General features: G+C 32.9%; 1 protein-coding gene across 4 annotated transcripts in view; it reads left to right on the top strand.

Annotated features, from left to right (window-relative positions):
* NOVA1 (NOVA alternative splicing regulator 1) overlaps positions 1-20,212 on the top strand; it is a 135,301-nt gene that overhangs the window by 2,254 nt on the left and 112,835 nt on the right. For all 4 annotated transcript variants that reach the window (XM_087921849.1, XM_026710676.2, XM_087921851.1 and 1 more), the window contains exon 2: positions 205-348. In XM_087921849.1, coding sequence (XP_087777975.1) covers positions 205-348 — 144 coding nt within the window. The remainder of the gene's footprint in view (positions 1-204; positions 349-20,212) is intronic.

Genomic DNA, 20,212 nt, shown 5'->3' with positions numbered 1-20,212 from the left:
TATGTCTAGAATTATAACTTGAATTAGGTCATTGTATCCCATAGCACCATAAAGTTAAGAACAGATATTAATTTAATATTGGCTAAACAATTACAGTCTGTACAAAAGAACGGTGTATTTATATTTGTAAGATAAAGGCATATTTTATAGATCTGAGAGAAAATGTTTTGGAACATAAATTAACCTTTTGTCTCTTTTTTCCAGAGGACGGCCAATATTTTCTAAAGGTCCTCATACCTAGTTATGCGGCTGGATCTATAATTGGTAAGGGAGGACAGACAATTGTTCAGCTGCAGAAAGAGACTGGGGCTACCATCAAGCTTTCTAAATCCAAAGACTTTTACCCAGGTAGGTGTAAACCACAGTTCTTTTCTTGAATGATCAAAAAAAGAATCATACCACTACCATTAGTAGTAAAGTGAATTATCAAATGTAATTCTGAACAAATACTGATTTTGGTTATTGTTTTTTTCAAAAAATCAGCTTATTATTTAGTACCAACTATGTTGTTCCAATAAATATTTTTAAAATTAGATTTCATCTTTGGTATTTTGTTCAAGAAAATGTCAAATATTATAATCAAAGCCATAAGTACAAATCAAACCTGTGTGCTTCTTTGTAGAATAGGCCATTTATCTTAAATTTGCAATACACTTTGGTTCTATTTCATTTCTTTGTTCACTTATATTAGTCAAAATAAAAGAAAGAAAGTGGTGCTCTTCAGATATTTCCTTGGTATTTGGTTATTTCAATTGTGATAGTTAATAGAAATCTATTGTGAAATAATCAACACTAATTAGAAAAGGAGATAGATGTAGTTATACTCTGGGCATAAACATTAACATTGCATATTATTCACTACATGCTGAATAATGTACAGTGATACCATATACGTAATATTTTTTTAAAGATTTCCGAATTCCTGCATATGGTAGATACTGATTACCTAATATAAATTAAAACAAGTTCTTAATGTTTATAGCTGTAACAGCTGTAGTCCCGATAGTACATTGATTTTGTAATTCTAACGGTAGCGTTCCATTGAGATGGCCTTTTTTCTTGTAGTGAAAGGAAAGCTGCTTTGCATTTGCTGATTGTTTTCAGAGATATGTCTGGGTTTTAAAATGAGTTTAAAAGGCAATTGTGAAGGTAATTGAAAGAAGCATCAGGAATGTTTCATTTTTTGCTGTCTTGCATTTTGAAGTTTATGTTTGGATACAGATATTGTGCTTAAGTATTTTTGATTTTATAAACAGATATATGTAGGTGGAATTCCATGTGAAATGTTTTAAAATTTGATGGTACAGCTTGTATAATTTTTGGTAAGCATGAAAGACAATATATGGTTGACATAATGTATAGATAATAATACTGAAAATAACAGTTTTGAGATAACAGAGCTGCTAAATTGAATTTGGACATACTAATTTAAATATAAATCACATATTTCTTTGATCCATAAAGAAGATTAAAGATGATGGAATGATGGAACAAATGCTATGATTGACAACGCAAATTTGAAATTATATTCAACTTATGTACTGCGAAGCAAGCTTAGATTTCTGTCTTCTACTTTACAAGATTTTTCCCCCTAATTTAAATAATCATTAAATGTTTAATTGAATTGACTCCTGGATGCTTATGCAGACACTTTACTGAAGCTTCAGCTGAAAATAGAAGCTTTGCCTATGTTTAAAAAAATACAAAAGGGATGGTGAGAGGTTTACCACATTGTGTTCCTGTGTGACGTAAACACATTCCCTTTGAAGGAAATGATAGCATGAGTTAGCTTGTGTAATCTGTAACAGGTGTAGATGTTACTGTATAACTGAAGTTACACTATAGGATTGGTTTCATAAATTTGGTATACATGAATTAGATTCTTACCTGAAGAGATGGATATACATGATGCACTCAGTTATTAATTGAGCTAGAAATTGTTTCCCTTTTAGCCACAAGCCTGAAAAATCTTAATCAACTTTAACATTTTTAAGTTGCCAACATTTGGCTTTATTTCAAATTAAATTTTAAATTGAACTATGCTAATATTATGCTACTCTTAAATTAAAATGGATATTCATATTTCTAATTATAAAATTTCAGTTAATGTGTTAGTAATTTCATACTGTGAATTACTTTTAGTATGATTATTAGTGCTAGAAATGGTTGATACTTAGTTTCATAGTGGATGCTGAAATATTTAAGCATTTGTATGTGCATATTGGGAGCATATTGAGCAATAAAATTATGTAACCCATTATATATGTTTGTACTATGTACTATATGTGTACTATATGTACTATATGTGATAAATAGTGACTGATCACGTTAATAAAAATAAGTCTTTAAATAATGCTTGTAATTAATACTGAAAACTAAAAAAGACAATTTAAAAATTACGTTAAAAACTTAACAAAAGTATTTAAAACTTACTGCATTTTCTCATCATAAAATTTCATTCAGAGTTTAAATGCAACTGGCCAGATATTCAGAATGATCACCATTATTCAGGGATATAACTAAATAAATTGTTAATGAATGTTTCCTACTCTGCAAATTGTTTCCAAATGAAGATTTTTAAGAAATGACATGATTGAATATTGGTCATTTTTCTTGATAAACTGTGAATAGGTTTGATATTTTCTTGCATTCTGTGTGATAAATCAATTGCCTTATTCATTGAAATTCATTTTTGTAAAGAGCAATAAGTATTTCTTCTGAAAACTGTTATATAGTACTTGTTCATATGACAACAATATGTATGACCCTTCCTGTTCTTGTTAAAATACTAGTTATGGAGGAGGGAGGGTTTATATGTTATACTTTAAATTGCTTGATTTTTGTGTCTCATCTAAATCTAGTGTGGTATTAGAGGGTTTTAAGAAAATTTAGTAAATAATGTTGAACGATAAATTGAAGTGTGGATGTAATCCTGTTTCGTGTTTCATCTTAAATATAGGCAAATGCATGCTCACATATATGGCCAACTATAAAAAATGTTTGCAACACAAAAATGGAAGATTTAATGAATTTAGAAAATAAAAGAGGTTAAATCTAAAATGGTATCAAATCATTTTTCATGATTTTATTTTTAAAGTGTTTATTAAGTGCATAATTAAGATTGAAGTTGAAATTAAAACTAATGCATGAAGAGATTGTATAACTTGGCAGTCTGATGCTTGAAGATGTGTTCCAATGAAGATGTCATTTTGCATAATTGAACAGTGAAATTATATGTCTTTTAAGTTTTAGCATTTACCCTGCCTTTCCTCTTTATCTCAAGATGTTGCTTAAATAAAAGAACATTATTACAATTGTATTGATGCTGCCAACCTACTTGAGAACTGATTCATAAAGAAATAGTTCTGCTGAATATTCAAATTGTATTACTATGGGCCTTGTAATCTGCAAAATTCAGTTATTTTCCTTTTACATCTATGTGTCCAGTCATCGAATACAAGCTATTCAAAGGTATAATTCTCAGCTGTACATTTTTTTTACTTTCTGTTTTAAGAAAAATGAAAGGTTTGTTTCTAATAATAGTTCTATGTTTTATATTAATGTTGATTATATATGTTGTGGAGGCAGCTTGATTTACTTTTTGTACGTATTGAATATTTCTGTTTGTTGGCTTTTTTTTTACCCAATGGAATTTTACCATTTACCATATATTTTATAATTGTTAAGGCTTAACCCTTAACAAAGTTAGGGTTTTGGACTTGCTGATTGCATTTACTATTGTTAGGGAAGAGCTAGATTCTTTCAGTTCTAAGTTGAATTGTGCACTTATAAAAACATACATTCTTTAAAAAAAAGTCTATTATTTATATTTGGTGTGAATCCTGACCACAGAAGAGTCTGATGACTGTTTATGAGTATAATTTAAAACTGTCTTCTAGTAAAATGTGCAGAGGATTGTAGCCTTATATATAAACAGTGCTACAAAGATTAAAGTATCACCTTGTGAACTGTTAATTCTTGCTCTCTTTTCAAGTCAATTAAGCTATCAATCTCTATGAATTCCTGAAGCAAGATTCTTAAATGAAAATGTTGCTATATCCTGAGTATGATGTATTCTGCCAAGTTATGTCAAGGAAGCTTAGTGTATTTATATGCAACTAAACATTTGGAAGTGATTTTTAATGGAATGTGTTTTGGGATTAGATTATCAATGAGCATAGTTGAGAAATTTCTCAAAGTTGCCTCTCTGTTTTGCAGATGTTACATATCAGTGAATTGAATTACTGAAATTTGAGAAAGACAAAACTGAAAGAAGACACATACTTCAGCTAGGTTTTGAAATGTTAATATTTATAAATTTATTAAATTTCTATTTTACCACAGTTGTAAGATGTAGCGATACATAATTATATGATTAATATATGTATTCTCTTGTTGAAAAAACATGTATATAGGGCGATATCCAATTTAGGATAAATCTTTATTCTGTTCAATCTTTCTTTTTTATTCATGTTTTATGCTAGTGATGAAATGAATGTAAAAACTCAGTGTACTAGCATGTTTTCATAATAAGTTATTTCAGTCAATACTTAAAAGTGATATCCTATTTCTTTTTTAAAAAGTAGTTATGTCCAATATAGAAATACATCTTGAAGTAAATAGTTTTACTTACTTAAATGTTAAATGTTCCTTAAAATAAAAACCATATAATGTTGTCATTCAAAATTTTCATTGTAGTGCTATGAGTTTTACCAAACAAAATTATTTTGAAATTAGTCTTCAAAAAGTCTTTTAACCTTTTCTCTGATTTTCCAAATACCATAGGTTTTGAACAATTTTAAAAATATTTTTTTAAAAAAATCACTCCATTCAATATATTTTTTTCTACCAATAAGGTCGAATTCTTAACATGGTTGGAAAGAAAAGCATTTATTATTGAATTGTTTTTGTATGTCAGAGAGCAGAGTTGGAAAGCACGGTTGTGAAGTTAAGATTTAAATGGGGGCTTTGTGTAATAATCACCTTTAGCCATAGTTCCAATTTAAACAACATCTGTAGAAACTTGATAATGTTTGTACTTTGCAGCAGGTGTAGTTGGAGTTGTAACAGTTCTGAGAAAGAGTTCAGTTTGCTTTTATGTGTGGTGGGAATGAATGACTTGGTAGACTTGAAGGTTGTCAGTTGTCCTGTTTTGGAATGCTGCAGGTAATTGGGCTAGACTGGTGGGAATTATGGCAGTGCACTTCTCACGTTGCACTGCAGCTGCTGTTGATCTTAATTAATCTGACCCTTAGAGGCTGCAGTGTCATAGCATAAAAGGCAATACATACTACAGATTTGAAGTGCTGTTGTCATGCACTTGTTTTAAAAACAGTTTTAAAATGGCTGATCATTTATTTTCACCTTTGACTGTGAAAAGGACAAATGTTTACAAAAATTCTTTTTGGACATATATAGTTGTAATTTGCAAGATATGTTTGTACATTTTGATAAGTATTTTGAGCATTCTTTTGTTGAAAGAAGTTGCGTTGAAATCAGTAAGAACTATTTAAAAGAGGCATGTTTGGCAAAAGCCAGATTAGAATCAATATTTAATGCAGTGCAGAATATATTTCTTTACATAGAAATGTATACTTTATGTAGATTTATATAATTTTGACTTCACAAGTAGTGAGATATATATATATATGTATATGTATATATGTATGTATGTATGTGTGTGTATGTGTATATATATATATATATATATATATATATATATATATATATATATATATATATATATATATATCCTTATATTATATATCCTTCCTTCCTTCCTTCCTTACTTACTTACTTACTTATTGCATGGGATTTAATTTGGTACATTAAGTACTACATTCATATTTCTTTGTCCTAAAATATTTTGTTACCTGAATCTGACCAAAACTGTTCTACAATTTAACACAGTTTTTAATAGCATAGTTATAAGCATTCTGGTTAAGTTTAACAATTCAGGTAGTTGAAATTTCAAACTGCATGATTCTGACTTTGTCATACCTTTTTTTTCAGAATTACTAACTATTTAAATAATTGCCAAATTTCAGAGATTTTTAAACCTTTGCATTTTAGGACAGTTATGACTCAGCCTCATATTTTATTGTGTTTGGGCCAAATATGCTATCTGGCAAGTGCAACATTCCTTAAGGTACTTTGTATGTTGCCAATTTCAAATCGCATCTTACTGTATAAATCACACTTACTGAACATTATTGCTATGAATCTAATTTTTTTTTAGTATTCTAGTACTAAATCTAGTATTGCTAAGAATGCTAGATTTATTTAGTATTGCTAAAATCTTACATGAGAGCCACTTTGGTCCATTAACTGGACTAGCTAGAAAATGGTAGGTTGTGAGTTCCAGTCTTGCTTTAGGCATGAAAACTACTGGGTGATTTGGTGCCAATCACTCTCTGTCAGCCATGAGCAATGGCAAGCCACTTTCCATGTAACTCTTTAGAAACAAGACTGACTTGGAAGCACACACATATATAAACTTCTATAGTTTTAAAACTTTCAGTAATTATGTCATCTTTTTTTTTTTTGTTGCTCAATTTTATATGGTACCTGATATTTATTTTGTGCTGCGTTACCTATTGCCTCTTTGGTCAACATGGATACATCAGTTTATCATAATTAGTATATAATATTTTAAGATATGGATATATGCACATTTTTTATTTGTTTTCATTGGCTTGTGATTTATGTTTCCTGAAACATGATAATCTGTAACCACTAAATAGGTATTATTTTGTTAATTTAACCTTATTTTTTATTTAAACAATTTATATAGCCACACAACTCAGTAAAAGTGACTCTGGATGGTCAAATTAACCGCCCGAAACAAAGCAAATGAAAAAATACAATCAGGATAAAATATCCCATAATACATAAATATATTTATCAACATACGTCTAGAGAATATATTTTGAGGCAGTAATTCCAAATATTCATATTACTAACTTTTTCAAGTTTGTTATTAAGAAACAAATTAGAAAACAGTAGAGCTTATTAGAGTTTACAAGGTCTGGAGTTCAACTTATCTTTAATAGAAGCATGTGCATTCTTTTTACAATTAATGCAAAAGAAAAAAACAATATTTTGGATAATCATGTTTATACCTGTACGTGTTGAGTAGTAGCAGTTTTAGCATGTAATTCCAACTAAAAAAAATAAATGGAACTTTCACTGTTATATTGAATGTAAAAGTGATATGAATTGGTACACTAAATGTAGTATGAAAGGACTTTATATTTGCTCTTTTATGCAATTCAATAAATGTTTGTCTTAAGTTTCAAAATTGAAGGTTTCAATTATTTCTGAAAGCTGCGACTTTATATTCTCTTCTTCATCCTCTCTGCTATAACTTTTGGTGAAGCAAAATATGTTTTAATAGCAGCCGTAGGTGTATGGTTGCCTGAAATGATATCACATAATATCAGTTGCCTTAGATATGAGCAAGAAACTAAAGTTCTTGTTTTGGATGGTGATCTTGCATAAACAACTACAATGTAGTCAAGGTTAAGACTGGTACATGGGCAAGTTAACATTATCTTTATGTGAAAGATAATGATTCATTATTGTAGGATCTCAGATATTCAGATACGGTAGTATAAATAAATAATCATCTTTTTTAATGGCAATAAAGTTAATAAAATTTTCACTTGCAATAATTTGTTGACTAAGTAGTAACTCTTCCTATGAAATATAGCATTACAATTTGTACTTGTTTTCAGGGGTATTATTACTTATATAGTACTTTATATCCAAGAAATCTATAGTATAGGAAATACTTCTATTTTTATTTAAAACAGGTATTTCCCAATAAAATTCAGAGTGAAAATGCTGCATTGGCCCTCTCCCATGCTGTCATTTTGATTTTTCTCTTCCATCCCTTACCCCTAATCTACAGGTCTGCTAGCGAAAATGTTGAGATGGACAAATAACAGCTTGGGGGCAAGTATGACTATATATAAATGAAAAAAGGACACGATTAAGTATTTTAATCTTTTAAATTAAATAAATATTTTAAATAAAATATTTTATTATAAAATATTGAAATATTTAATTATCATTTATCATCTATTTTTATAAGGAATACTTCTTTAAGGAAATCCTGTTGTATGGGTTTATTATGTTTTACTCATTATTACATTAGCATGCTTTGCTTCATTGTGTATTTCTGGGAGCATAAGAGGTAAAGAGCTAGTTTTTGCCCTATGTGGTTTTCTTATCATTTTTAAAACTGTTCAAAAGGTCTCCTAAGCCACTGAAATGCATTTGAAGAAGAGAAAGGGTTGAACTCAGAAAGGAAAGGTAGACAAAGCCTTGAGTCTCTTCTACTTATAGAAGCCTCTGCCAAATCAAAAAGCCTTCTGTGAACTGAGGGATAACATTAAATTTTAAACACTAAACAATTCAAGAATTAGATTGTGAGTAAGTCCGTGTTTCTATCTATATTTCAGATCAAATAAGCTGATGGGTTTAGTTTATTGTATAATGGCCGGGAGTAGGGTCTCCTCAACACAGTGCCCCAGGTATGGAATTCTGTTCTGTGTGAACTTCAGCAGACTGTGCTTCTGATTGTTTATTATTTTGCTTTAATGGTTTATTTTAATTTGTATTTTATTGTTCATAAGCATTGTTGGTTTTGTTGTGATGGTTTCATTTAAGACAGTTTTGTTGTGTTATAAATGGAGCTGGTTTGTTCTGAGAATAAGAGGTTGTCAAAATAAACAATTATATGTAGTCATAATAATCTGCTAAATATGGGCAGACAAAAAATTAACACTAAATTTACATTTTAAAATTTATCTTGAAAATGTACAGCTGATCCAGGACACTATGATTGTAGCACTTAGCTCTCCTTGTCTGAGATTGAAAGAGTTGGGACAAATTAGTCCTTCTCCGATGGGAGACTACCAGGGAATACCAGGACGGTAGACAGGATTGGTTACTTGAAGACAAGAAAAAGGCAATACGAAATTGCTTCTTAGAACGAGGCTAGGAAACTGAAGACACAAAGTCTCAGTCAGTTTGAGGGCATTTTTATTGATCAGGACAGTAGGACTAGTGATGTGCAACTTCCAGTTAGTTTGTTTATAAGTTTTGGCAATTTCAGCTTTAATTTCCATGAGATTTTATTTTATTTTAGTGTAATAGTGCTTCCTGGTGTAACTGCATTTTTCAAAGCTTAAATCAGGAATAACTTTTAAAGAATCTAATTAGGGAAAAAGAGAAAATTTGGTATAGAGGTTTAAGGCACCAGGCTAGAGACTGGGAAACCATAAATTCTACTCCAATTTTAAAGGTACAAAGGCAATTGAGTAGCCTGGCCCAGTCACTGTCTCCCAATCCTAGGAAAAAGGTAGTGGCAAACTATTTCTGAAAATCTTGTCAAGACATGTACAGAGACATGCTCAGGAAATCGTCAGGAATCAAGACTGACTTAAAGAGATAAATAAAAATAAGTAAAGAAGTCGGAGAATATTCATAATTAATCGCAATTAGAGTAGCTGCAAGATGAAGGCCTCCTTTTCTGAATTAAAGCTTTGCTTGTAGATGAGCACTACAGAAGGGTATTAGCTGCATATAAGAACATTACTGAGTAAATTAGCAATTGTTCAAACATCATTGTAATAAAATTAATTTACTGGGAATAACTTTTATGTAGGATCTAGTTCCATAGTCCTACCTCATAATGTTCTATACTTATATTAATCTTTATGCTTAGTTATAATATCATGTTGATGTTTTTATAGCTGGAAGGATATAATTTTCAACGTAACATATTTATTCTGTTAATGAGTGTCATGATTCAAGCCAGCTACTATTGCTACTATTGCTGCTATTCTTGCACTTGATTTTATATGTATATGTATATGTATGTATGTGTGTATAGATAGATAGATAGATAGATAGATAGATAGATAGATAGATAGATAGATAGATAGATATAAATGTGTGTGTGTGTGTTTCCTTAAGTTTTCGCGGGTACTTACATGTATGACATTCAGCTTTGTTCGGGTATTTTCCCACGTCATTGTAGTTGTGCTTTTAAAGTTGTAGCAATGTTTCAGCAGAATCTCATCTGCTATACAGAAGCCTGATGATGGCAGATGAGATTCTGCTGAAATGTCGCTACAACTTTAAAAGCACAACTACAATGACGTGGGAAAATACCCGAACAAAGCTGAATATATATATATATATATATATATATATATATATATATATATTATAATTATATATTTGTTTTCTTATATATTTATATATATACTCTTTTTATATTTTAGCAGAATTTAGTAGGAAGATAGTTTACACATTTTCCCCTTTTTCCCTTTTTCTGTTGGGAAATGCTTTTCCTTATTTCCTTATTTTTGTGGTCTTTTGTTCTGTGTTCAGTTGGTCTCCAAAGCTCTATGCTTAGAAATTAGTTTGAAACAGTGTCAAAACTTTAATATCTTTCGCTTTCCCTAATCAAAACTTGAAAATTTTAAAACCATTTATATCAATGGGTTGAAATGTTAAAAAAAAAAAAAAGCTTCACAAAATTATGATTATTACTATATATAATTAATTAAGCAGTGAGATGGGTGGCAGACAAATCAAATAAATAATAAAATAAATAATTACTGTCATGTAGCTATGTTAATAGAGGAGTAGCATTGGCTGTTTATGTACAGTTTAAGGTGCTGGTTATCACCTATAAAGTCCTTTGTAGGACGGAAGCTCTGAAGTGGCCTGTCCCAGATATTTTAGCTGCCCAGTCTATACAAGCACAACATATCTGTTGTGAGCCTTAACTGCATAAGGTGCCGTGAAAGAAGCATGAAGGCAGGCATTCTCTATAAGTACTTCTTTCTTTTGAAACAGCATATGAGCAAGGATGGCTCTTAGTTTTATGACCTTCTGAAGACTGTTTAGAAGATCTTTAAAGATTGTTTTGTCACTTTCTTGGAAAAGATAGATGAATAGTTGAAAACTGAATTGTAGGTTGTAGGGAAATAAGAGGCATTAAAATTTGGTCAAGCAATTGTGGCAATATTGCTATAATGTTGTATTACTGTATTTATGATTTGCAATATTGTTTTATTGAAACATAGATTGGAAGACATTGGAAATCTTATAACTCATTAGAGGGAGGTATCTTCAGACCACTTCAGGCAAATGGCTCTACATCCTTTCTTTGAAAACCTCAAGTGATGAGGCACCTATGAATCTCATGGTTAAGAAATTGTTCTTTGTTTCAAATTGAATTTTAAAATGATTAACAGAAGGCTCCTTAGTTGTCTTTTCTTTAGAACTTTGTATGTTTAATACTTAGTCCTATTTACCATTCTTCATATATTTAATCTAGCCTTTTACCACCTTTGTTACTCTTTGCATTCTTTCTAGTTCCTTAGCATCTTCCTTGTATTAAGACAACCAGTATTTTTGGTGTAGATAGATCGTGTTTTAGATGTAATTTGACCAGTGCAGCATAGAGCAGAACTATTACTTACTATGACCTCAACATTGTAACTCTGTTGATAGAGCCCAATATTGCATAAAGACTTTTGGCAGATAGAGTATCTCACTTTGCTCATGCTTAATCTATGATCTATCAAGATCAAGATGAGTCATGTCAGTGCAGTGATTAGAATGCAGTACTGCAGGCTACTTCTGCTGACTGCCGGCTAACTGCAATTCCGCAGTTCAATTCTCGCCAGGTTCAAGGTTGACTCAGCCTTCCATCCTTTCGAGGTTGATAAAATGAGGACCAAGGTTGTTGCGGGCTTTATGCTGACTTTGTAAATCGCTCAGAGAGGGCTGTAAAATACTATGAAGCGGTATATAAGTTCTATTGCTATTGCTACCTAGATTCTTTTCACAAATACTACTGCTGAGCCAGGTACAGCCTATATGATTTTTGTATGTAAGTGTAGAGCCCTACATTTCTTGCCATTCACTTCATTGTTTTGAAAAAATGCCCAGTGTCCAAACTGAAAATGGATCATTTTGAACCTGTATTGTGAACTGTTAGTAATTTTCTTGAAAGCTCTGAGTTGTCTGTAAATTTAATATCATCTTTTCTAAGTAATTAATGTTAAAAAGGGCTACGCCCAGGATGAACCCTGAGATAGACTACCATGTACTTTTCTCTGTTTACGTATACAATAGATTTATTAAGGATTCTGTATTGAGTATGATTGTTCAACAAAGTGTGAATCAATCTGATAGAGGGACCATTTATCAGGTGCCTTATTGAAGTCTAGATACACCAAATCCATCACTTGTCATTGATAATCTAATTACCTTGTCAAAAATAAAGTAGTAAGATTTGTCTTGTCTGATCAATGTTTAATGAAGTATTCTGGCTTCTGATAATCACCTAGTTCCTTTCTAAGTGCTTGAAAACCAATAGCTTTATGATCTTTTCTAGTATTTTTTAAGTATTTATGTCAGGTACTTATTTTTAAATAGAATTTGTGTGAAGCTGATTGTAGTAAGTTGTCTATCTCTGGGTCACAGACAGGTCAATCAATATATAGTATGGTAAAAACTGAAAGAAGATGAAAACTTTAATTCATCAATAAAATTTTCCACCAAGACAAACATGTGCCTGATGAAAGAGCCAAATCTTCAAGGTTTTTTTAAATGGCAGGAGGGCCAGGGCATTGGGGCAATGTCAGGAGAAAACTATTTCAGAGGGAAGGTGCCATGACAGAGAAGATACACTGTCTGTGTCACTTCATATGACACTGTTTTAAGGGTGGGATCTGCTCAGCGCCTCAAAGGTCTTACTGAATAACACAAACAATGGGAGCAGGGTGATTCCTCAACATCATTTGATGTCATTTTCTATATAGCTTAGAGTCCTTATATCAGGGCTGTCAAATTCACGGTCCATGGACCAGATGCGTCATGTGCTGGCCATGGCCATGCCCAGTTTAGCGAAGAGGAAAAAAGTCCTGATACATCATGTGACTACACTGTGACAAAGCGAGTTTGACACCCCTGGTTTAGATTAATTATATGCAATCAGGTGATTGTCAACTCTTAGCAATTATATTTGTACTAATTTATGTCATCATCATTATCATTTTCATCATCCTGCTGTACCTTTTAAGGATTTTTGTTTATGTGTGCCTTTGAGTTAGTTAATCTTGAATCCTGGTGACTGCCTGGAAAAAATCTAAGCTGTTTTCCTGGCAATGTTTTTGGAAGTAGTTTGCCATTGCTGCCTTCTTAGTGTTAAGACAGAGTGACTGGCCCAAATTGGTTCTGAAAAGATTTGTGGAATATGATCAATATACAAAGGGTTTATTTTTTTCCTTATCTCCTGTGATTTTTCAGCAAGGCTATTTTAAAGGTTTTATTCGTGGGAAATATTACATTTTAGTTATTCCTGTTTGCTAAAGTGAAAAATTCCATTATCTTTAAGCTCTGCTCTTTCCTTATACTTATTAGCTCATGGTGGGAAGAAGGTAATTAACAACTGCAATATAAGGTTACATCTCTTGTTGAGTTCCATAGATTACCAAGATTTTCTGACTTTCTGTTCAACAATGAGAGTAATAACATATCTCTTTCTTGCTTCTGCTTCCACCACAAACAATTCTAACACTGCTAAAATGAAGAAAAGCTGAGATAACTGGAATAGATTATTGCATGGAATTGTAAATTCCATTCTGTGGAAATTAATACTTTTACTCTAATTGGATGATGGGAGATTCTAGGAGAAAAATGAAACTGATATTGCATGATTAAGTTCTGCTTATCCATGAATTAATCTGTATTGACTTTTTTTTAAAAAAAGTATATTGTAAAGTGCCATGATCATTTTGAATAATCAATAAGATTTGAATTATGCCCAAGAATATGATTTATTTATATTCATTATTATTAAAATTCATGAAGAGAGGGAATGACTTCTATAGGCAGGAAATACCAAAGTTGTGGAATTGTTTTCCCATGGAATTATCTAAGCAATATGCAATGGGTTTAAAATTATATATTATGCCAGGAGAAAGCTATATATTCTAGTATATTGAATAAAAACTGTATGAAGCTTTCAATTTAAATGTTTAATCCTATGTCCAAGCAGTACAGATGAATTAGATGATAGGGAAAATTCTGTGTTAAAGAAGGAGAGATAAATTAAATTACTACTATTGTGGTGCTCCTGTTGTGACATCTTTGATGTGGCTGCATTAGGAATATCATATACTTTTCTAATTTTGGTTCCTGAAGGATTCTGTAGAGTTAGAAAAGTTGCAGAAAAAGAAAAGTAAAACGCTAAAGCGTCAGAATCACCTTCCAAGAAAAAAAGGTTCTAGTACTCATGGCTGTTGGGAATGTTATAATGCATGAAAAAGAAATTTATGTATGTATGTATGTATACATGTATACATGTATACATATATAGGACATTTAAGTGCAATACTATTTATGATTACTCAGGCATCTTTTTAATAGATTATAAATTAAATATGTAACAATACTAGAGAGTAGATGTAAATTGTATATTTCAAACCTGTGCATCTTATTGATTGATTGTTGGGTGGTAGTTTGAACCACCTGACTGAAAGGTCTCTGGGTAGCTGAACAATATGTAGTATTTCAGTATACAGTATTTTAAAAATGAGGGTGTGATGGCTGATACGTTAAAGACACTAAGCTTGTCAGCTGGAAAGCTGATGGCCCAGGTACAAGACCTAAGCACTGTGCAACAGGGTGAGCTCCTATTACTTGTCCCAGCTCCTGCCCATGTAGCAGTTTAAAAGTATGCAGATACAAGTAGATATATATAACCACTTCGGTGGGAAGGTAAAGGCATTCCTTGTGCTTCCGTGTATAGTCATTCTGGCCACATGGACATGGAAATTTCTTCAGAGGACACTTGTACCCTTGGCTAAGAAATTGAGATGAGCATTACCACCTAAAGTTGGACAGGACTGGACAGGGGAAAGCTTTACTTTTTACTTTATTTTTTATAAAAAATGTCTGCACAGATAAAACATATGAACTGCAACAAAGATTATAAGGGGTCTGGAGGCTAAATCTTATGAAGAACGGCTTAGAGAACTAGTTGCGTTTAGTTTAATAAAGAGAAAGTTTGGGAAGACATTAAATCAGTTTTCCAGTGCTTGAAGGGATGTCACAGGGACGAGGGTGTCAATTTATGCAGACCTGAGACAAGAAGCAGTGGATAGAAGCTCATCAGAGGGTGATTCAATCTGGAAATGAGAAATTTCCTGATAGTAAGAACCATTATCTCCTAGAGAGTAAGAACAGCTTGTCTCATAGATTGAGGGTACTCCATTTCTGGAAGTTTTAAAGAAAAGGTTGGATGACCATTAGTTTGGGATGGTAAAAGGATTCCTTCCTTGGACAGGGGGTTGGACTAGAAGACCTCCAAGGTCTCTTCCAGACTATGATTCTATGTAATGAGTCCTACCCCCCCAAAAAAAATCCTGGCCTGGGGACCTAGCCAAGTCTTAAGAGACTTGGGGCTTGGGGCTTTATGTATGTCTAGAGGATGCTTTTCCATATGGTAGTGGTTGTAATAGAGACAATACACTGTCTTGATATCACAATATGACAATATTTAATTGAGGAGGTCTTACTATGTGTTTTGAAACGGCAGAAACAATTGAAAATGGGTAATTCCTCAAATAACCAAGTTCTGTGCCATAAAAAACTTTATAGGTGATGATCAACACCTTGAATTGTATCCGGAGGTCAACTAGTAGTAGCCAATGCAGCTTGTGAAGCACTTGGTAATAATGAAGAACTTCCATTATTGCCATACCATTGCATTTTGAGCCAGCTTTAATTTCTACATAGTGTTCAAGGGCAGCCTTATGTACAGTGATACAATTATGAGATGATTAGAACATGAGTAACTATTTCCTGGTCAAAGGGAACTTTAAAGGTCTTCCTGGCTATAGCTGTCACTTGCTTTTTGAGCAGGAGCTTTGAGCCTACAAATTGCATAGTAGCCTTGAATGGGAAAGTACATTCCTATCCAAGACCAAAAGTATAAATGTCCCTGACTAGGGGACTAAAACATCTGTAGTTATTAAATCTTGTCAGGATTGAGCCAAAATCTTTTCGTCTCCATCCAGAATATTTCTCTAAGCTCGGACATGCAATTTGTGTAATTTGCTCTTACCTCTCAGGTATCTAAAACTGATTCTTTTTCAATTTGGGAGAGTCCAGCAGTAGCCTTAAAAAAGAAAACAAAGTTTTAACCGTTTCAGATATGAAAGATGTTGATCTCTTTACCATGCTCCTACTACTATTTAAGGAATAATACAAGATATAAAACAGTTATGAGGACAATGGTTGTTGATTTTCCTTCAGCTGTTGTACAGTAGATTTTTTCCTAAGTTGCTCAACAATTGTTTGAAAACATTAAGAACTGACACAACCATCTTGGAAAGCAAAACCTATCAATGATAAGTGTGTCATATCATAGTTCAAATATACTGTTTTCCCTAAATATCTACTTTGCATTTGAAAGTAAAATGTGTGTGTATACATATAGTACATACATACATACATACATACAAGAGTTATATTGTGTGCAATAATGTGAAATGTCTTAGAAATTGAAAGCAAGCCCTAAATGTCTGGTTAGAATAGATATCTTATTTTTAATAGCCAGGAATGCCTGGATAAAATCAAAATGCAGTAGAGGACATAAATTATCTGTTAAATTTGTTTTATATACTATAATATTTTAACTAGCATTTGTATATAAGGGACAGTTGGATAGCAAAACAGTATTCTCAGAACAGAGAAATTGTTCTGTATCCTCTTTCATTTATTGTGAAGCACACACACACAAAATCTCATTACTTAAATATGTTTGCAAGTGTGAGCATTGGTAAGCTTATAGAAAGCTATAATTTTTTTGCCATTTGTTTGGTCTTTTCTTTTTTAGAAAATTATCTATTTGCCTAAAATAGATATTTACTTTAGTGCTTGACTTATATTTAGCAATGTGTATTTTATGAGTATTTAAACATTTTCCTGATAGTGTTCAGTCAAAGTATTTGATTAGAAAATAATCTAATGAAAAATCCTAATGCCTAACGAAAAAGATCTAATGAAGTAGACTATTGTAATTTGTATTTGATGCTTGGCACACTAAAAGTTTTGTTTGGAAGTTATCTAATCAGCTATTCTTTAAAAAAAATCTAATTCTTGAAAAAATACATTTTAAGTATATAATACTTTTATATTAGTATTTAGAAAGATTCCAGAAAAAAAAAAAGCTCTCTTAAAATTCACATTAGGAAAAAAATTCTCATTTTGGTTGCTGATTCTATAATTTTGTCAAAATATTTTTGTGGGAAGTTTCGTAGCAAATATAACTGAGAGAAGCATCTCATAATTCCTTTCTTTTTATCAGTATAGTGCTATTTGCAACTATGAAAATTAAGTTAAGAGTAAATGTGAAAATAATTGCAGATAATCACTTTTAATACTGTGAAGTTATTTATATGGAGTTAATATCTACCTTTCTGGGGTGATTGTTGTGACTAAGAAATGAGTATGTGAAAATTTAAATGAAATTTAAACTGTCATCCTAATGTCATCTTTGGTTCACTTTTAGGGTGTTATGAAATGTTTGTAAATATTAATAGGATTTGTAAATTTCACTTTCATTTGATATCTTCATACTTACAGAAATATTTAATATAAATTTATGGATATTTAATATATATTAAAAATAAATTGCATGCTTGTGAGCATTAAGGACAAAGCAACAGAACAATACTTAGTTAACTAATATTTTTTCAAAGCAGTTAAATAAGATCCTTCACAATTCCTTGTATTTAATCTTGCATAGTAAAATTTATAAAAATTGATTATATTTATAAAGGTTAATTATAAATGGAAGACCACAGCATCACATTATTCAAATGTTAATGGCAGGGCTGTCAAACTCCTGGCCCATGGGCCGGATGTATTACATGCTGGCCATGCCCACACCCAGTTTAGTGAAGGGGGAAAAAAGCCCCAATACATCACATGATGTTGGCGTGATGACGTGAGTTTGACACCTTTGATGTGTGGTATCTCAATATTCATTCTACAAGATGTGACATTTATTTTTACAACATAGTCCACAACAAGATTCCAGGCTTCCATTAAATGCATTAAAATAATAATACAGGTAGACCTCAACTTATGATAGTAATGGAGACTGCCTATTAATATGGTAATCCAGTTAAATGAAACTCGTTAAGTCAAAGAGCCCCCATCTTTGATTTCCCCAATGCATATGTTAAACAAATGCAGAGGCTGTTAAGTGCACATGGGATGTCTCAGGGATACCTGCCTTGGGCATCCCATGGCTTCCCTCCTCTCCCTGAAACATCCCATGCTCGCTTCCCACCCTTGAGGTCTCCACAGCCACTTCCACCCCCACAATCCCTCACTCAGCTTCTGAAGCTCTGCAGAACTCAGGAGGTGGGCGAAGGGAAGGAAAGTAGGACTTTCTTGCTGGGCCATGAGGGAGAATTCCATTGGGCTGACAGTTCAACAAACCATTATAGTAATAAACCCTCCATGAGGCACTACTTTTAACATGAGGCTTGTGTTTCCTGTGTGCTCTGAGGAATATGAGAGCTATGCCAGAGGATCAAACATACTGGACAGATGAGCCAGATGAAGAATGAGTCTCCTATAAATAATATGGTGAGATGTAATTTATAGAAATTCATATCAGATCGAATGTTGTTCAGGTCAACAAGGAGGCATTAGAGTTCCTGGATGTCTGGTGACAAATGGGTAAAGGATTCAGGACTTTTGGCTAAGCAACCAGGGCCAACAGCAGCAAATATACAAAAATTGAAAACAAGTAATATTCTGTTATTATAAATCAGGTCCAATGAATAGAGAATATGTGAAACGATGTGCTAGTTCTGGAAAGAAAAAGATCCAGAATCAGAAATGATAGAACAAAGACTAGCTGATCAATGTTTGTTTATAAAGTATTAACAGAAACAAAATTGCAAAAGTCTACCCATAGCAAAGGCATCTAAGATTTGCCATAATTAGTTTAGACCAGTGGTTCCCAAACTTTTTCAGTCCATTGCCCCCTTGGTGCTACAAACTCATCCTCAGTGCCCCCCACCCAGGGGCGGGATTCAAATTTCTGTAGGCATGGCCTAATTTGAGGGCATGGCCTGCTGGTCACATGACTGGGGTGGGCGTGGCCTGCTGGTCACATGACTGGGTGGGTGCAGCTTGTCATGTGACTGCATGGGTGTGGTTTGCTGCTCACGTGACTGGGTGGGCATGGTTTGGTGACTGGCAAACCAATACAAGTGGTCCTCACGTAATGGCAGGTTGCTTAGCAAGTGTTCTAATTTATGACTGGCCTCCCCAGAGCTACTTGACCTGTTTTGGAGTTTTGATAGCCATGCACACATACACACACTCCCTTCTAACCCTGCTGGAGCAGATCATTGGACTAGAATTGGCAAAGCATCTCTGATTAGATTCTAGTAGTGAATAGAATCTAATCAGAGATGCTTTACTGATTCTTGTTCATTTGTTTTATGTCTGAGCGGAGTGGTGCACCAAATCAATGGGGTGAGCCTGAGAGAAGGAAAGAGAGAGAGAGAGAAAAGAAAGAAGGAAGATAAGGGAAAAGGGAAAGAAAGAAAAGGGACAAAGAAAGAGTGGAGGAGGGGGGGAAGAGAGAGAGAGAGAGAGAGAGAGAGAGAGAGAGAGACAGAGAGCTGATGCATCAGATTGAAATGAGGTCTAGTTTAGAGGCCCTTTCCCATATTGAAACATCTTTGCCAGCATCTTTGCCAGCACATTGAAACATCTTTGGCTTCTATTACAGTAATTAAAGGTTTTGTGGACGAAACATGGCCAAGACTATCAGGAAGCTCTCACATTTTGTTGAGGCTTAAACAGGATCCATTGGACCAGACCTCCACCCTAAAAAAATTACTTTTCCCCAAAGTATTACAGTGCCAATTCTGAAGAAGGCAAAACCAAAATGTACTGGTAAATTACAAGAACACACACAAGCACACACACTCCCTTCTAACCCTGCTGGAGCAGGTGATTGAACTAGAATAGATATCTCATTCTCTTTCTCCTCCCTCCCTCCCTCCTTTATTTCTTTTTCTTTCTGTCCTTTCCATCCATCTCCCCCCTCTTTCTTTGTCTGTCCCATTTTCTTTCTGTCCCTTTT

The sequence above is a fragment of the Pseudonaja textilis genome, chromosome 1 (genome assembly GCF_049901715.1).
Source record: "Pseudonaja textilis isolate UNSWEBS1 chromosome 1, rPseTex1.2, whole genome shotgun sequence".
Lineage (NCBI taxonomy): Eukaryota > Metazoa > Chordata > Lepidosauria > Squamata > Elapidae > Pseudonaja > Pseudonaja textilis.
The sequence above is the reverse complement of the archived record's forward strand: the minus strand, read 5'-3'. Positions and strand labels throughout refer to the sequence as shown.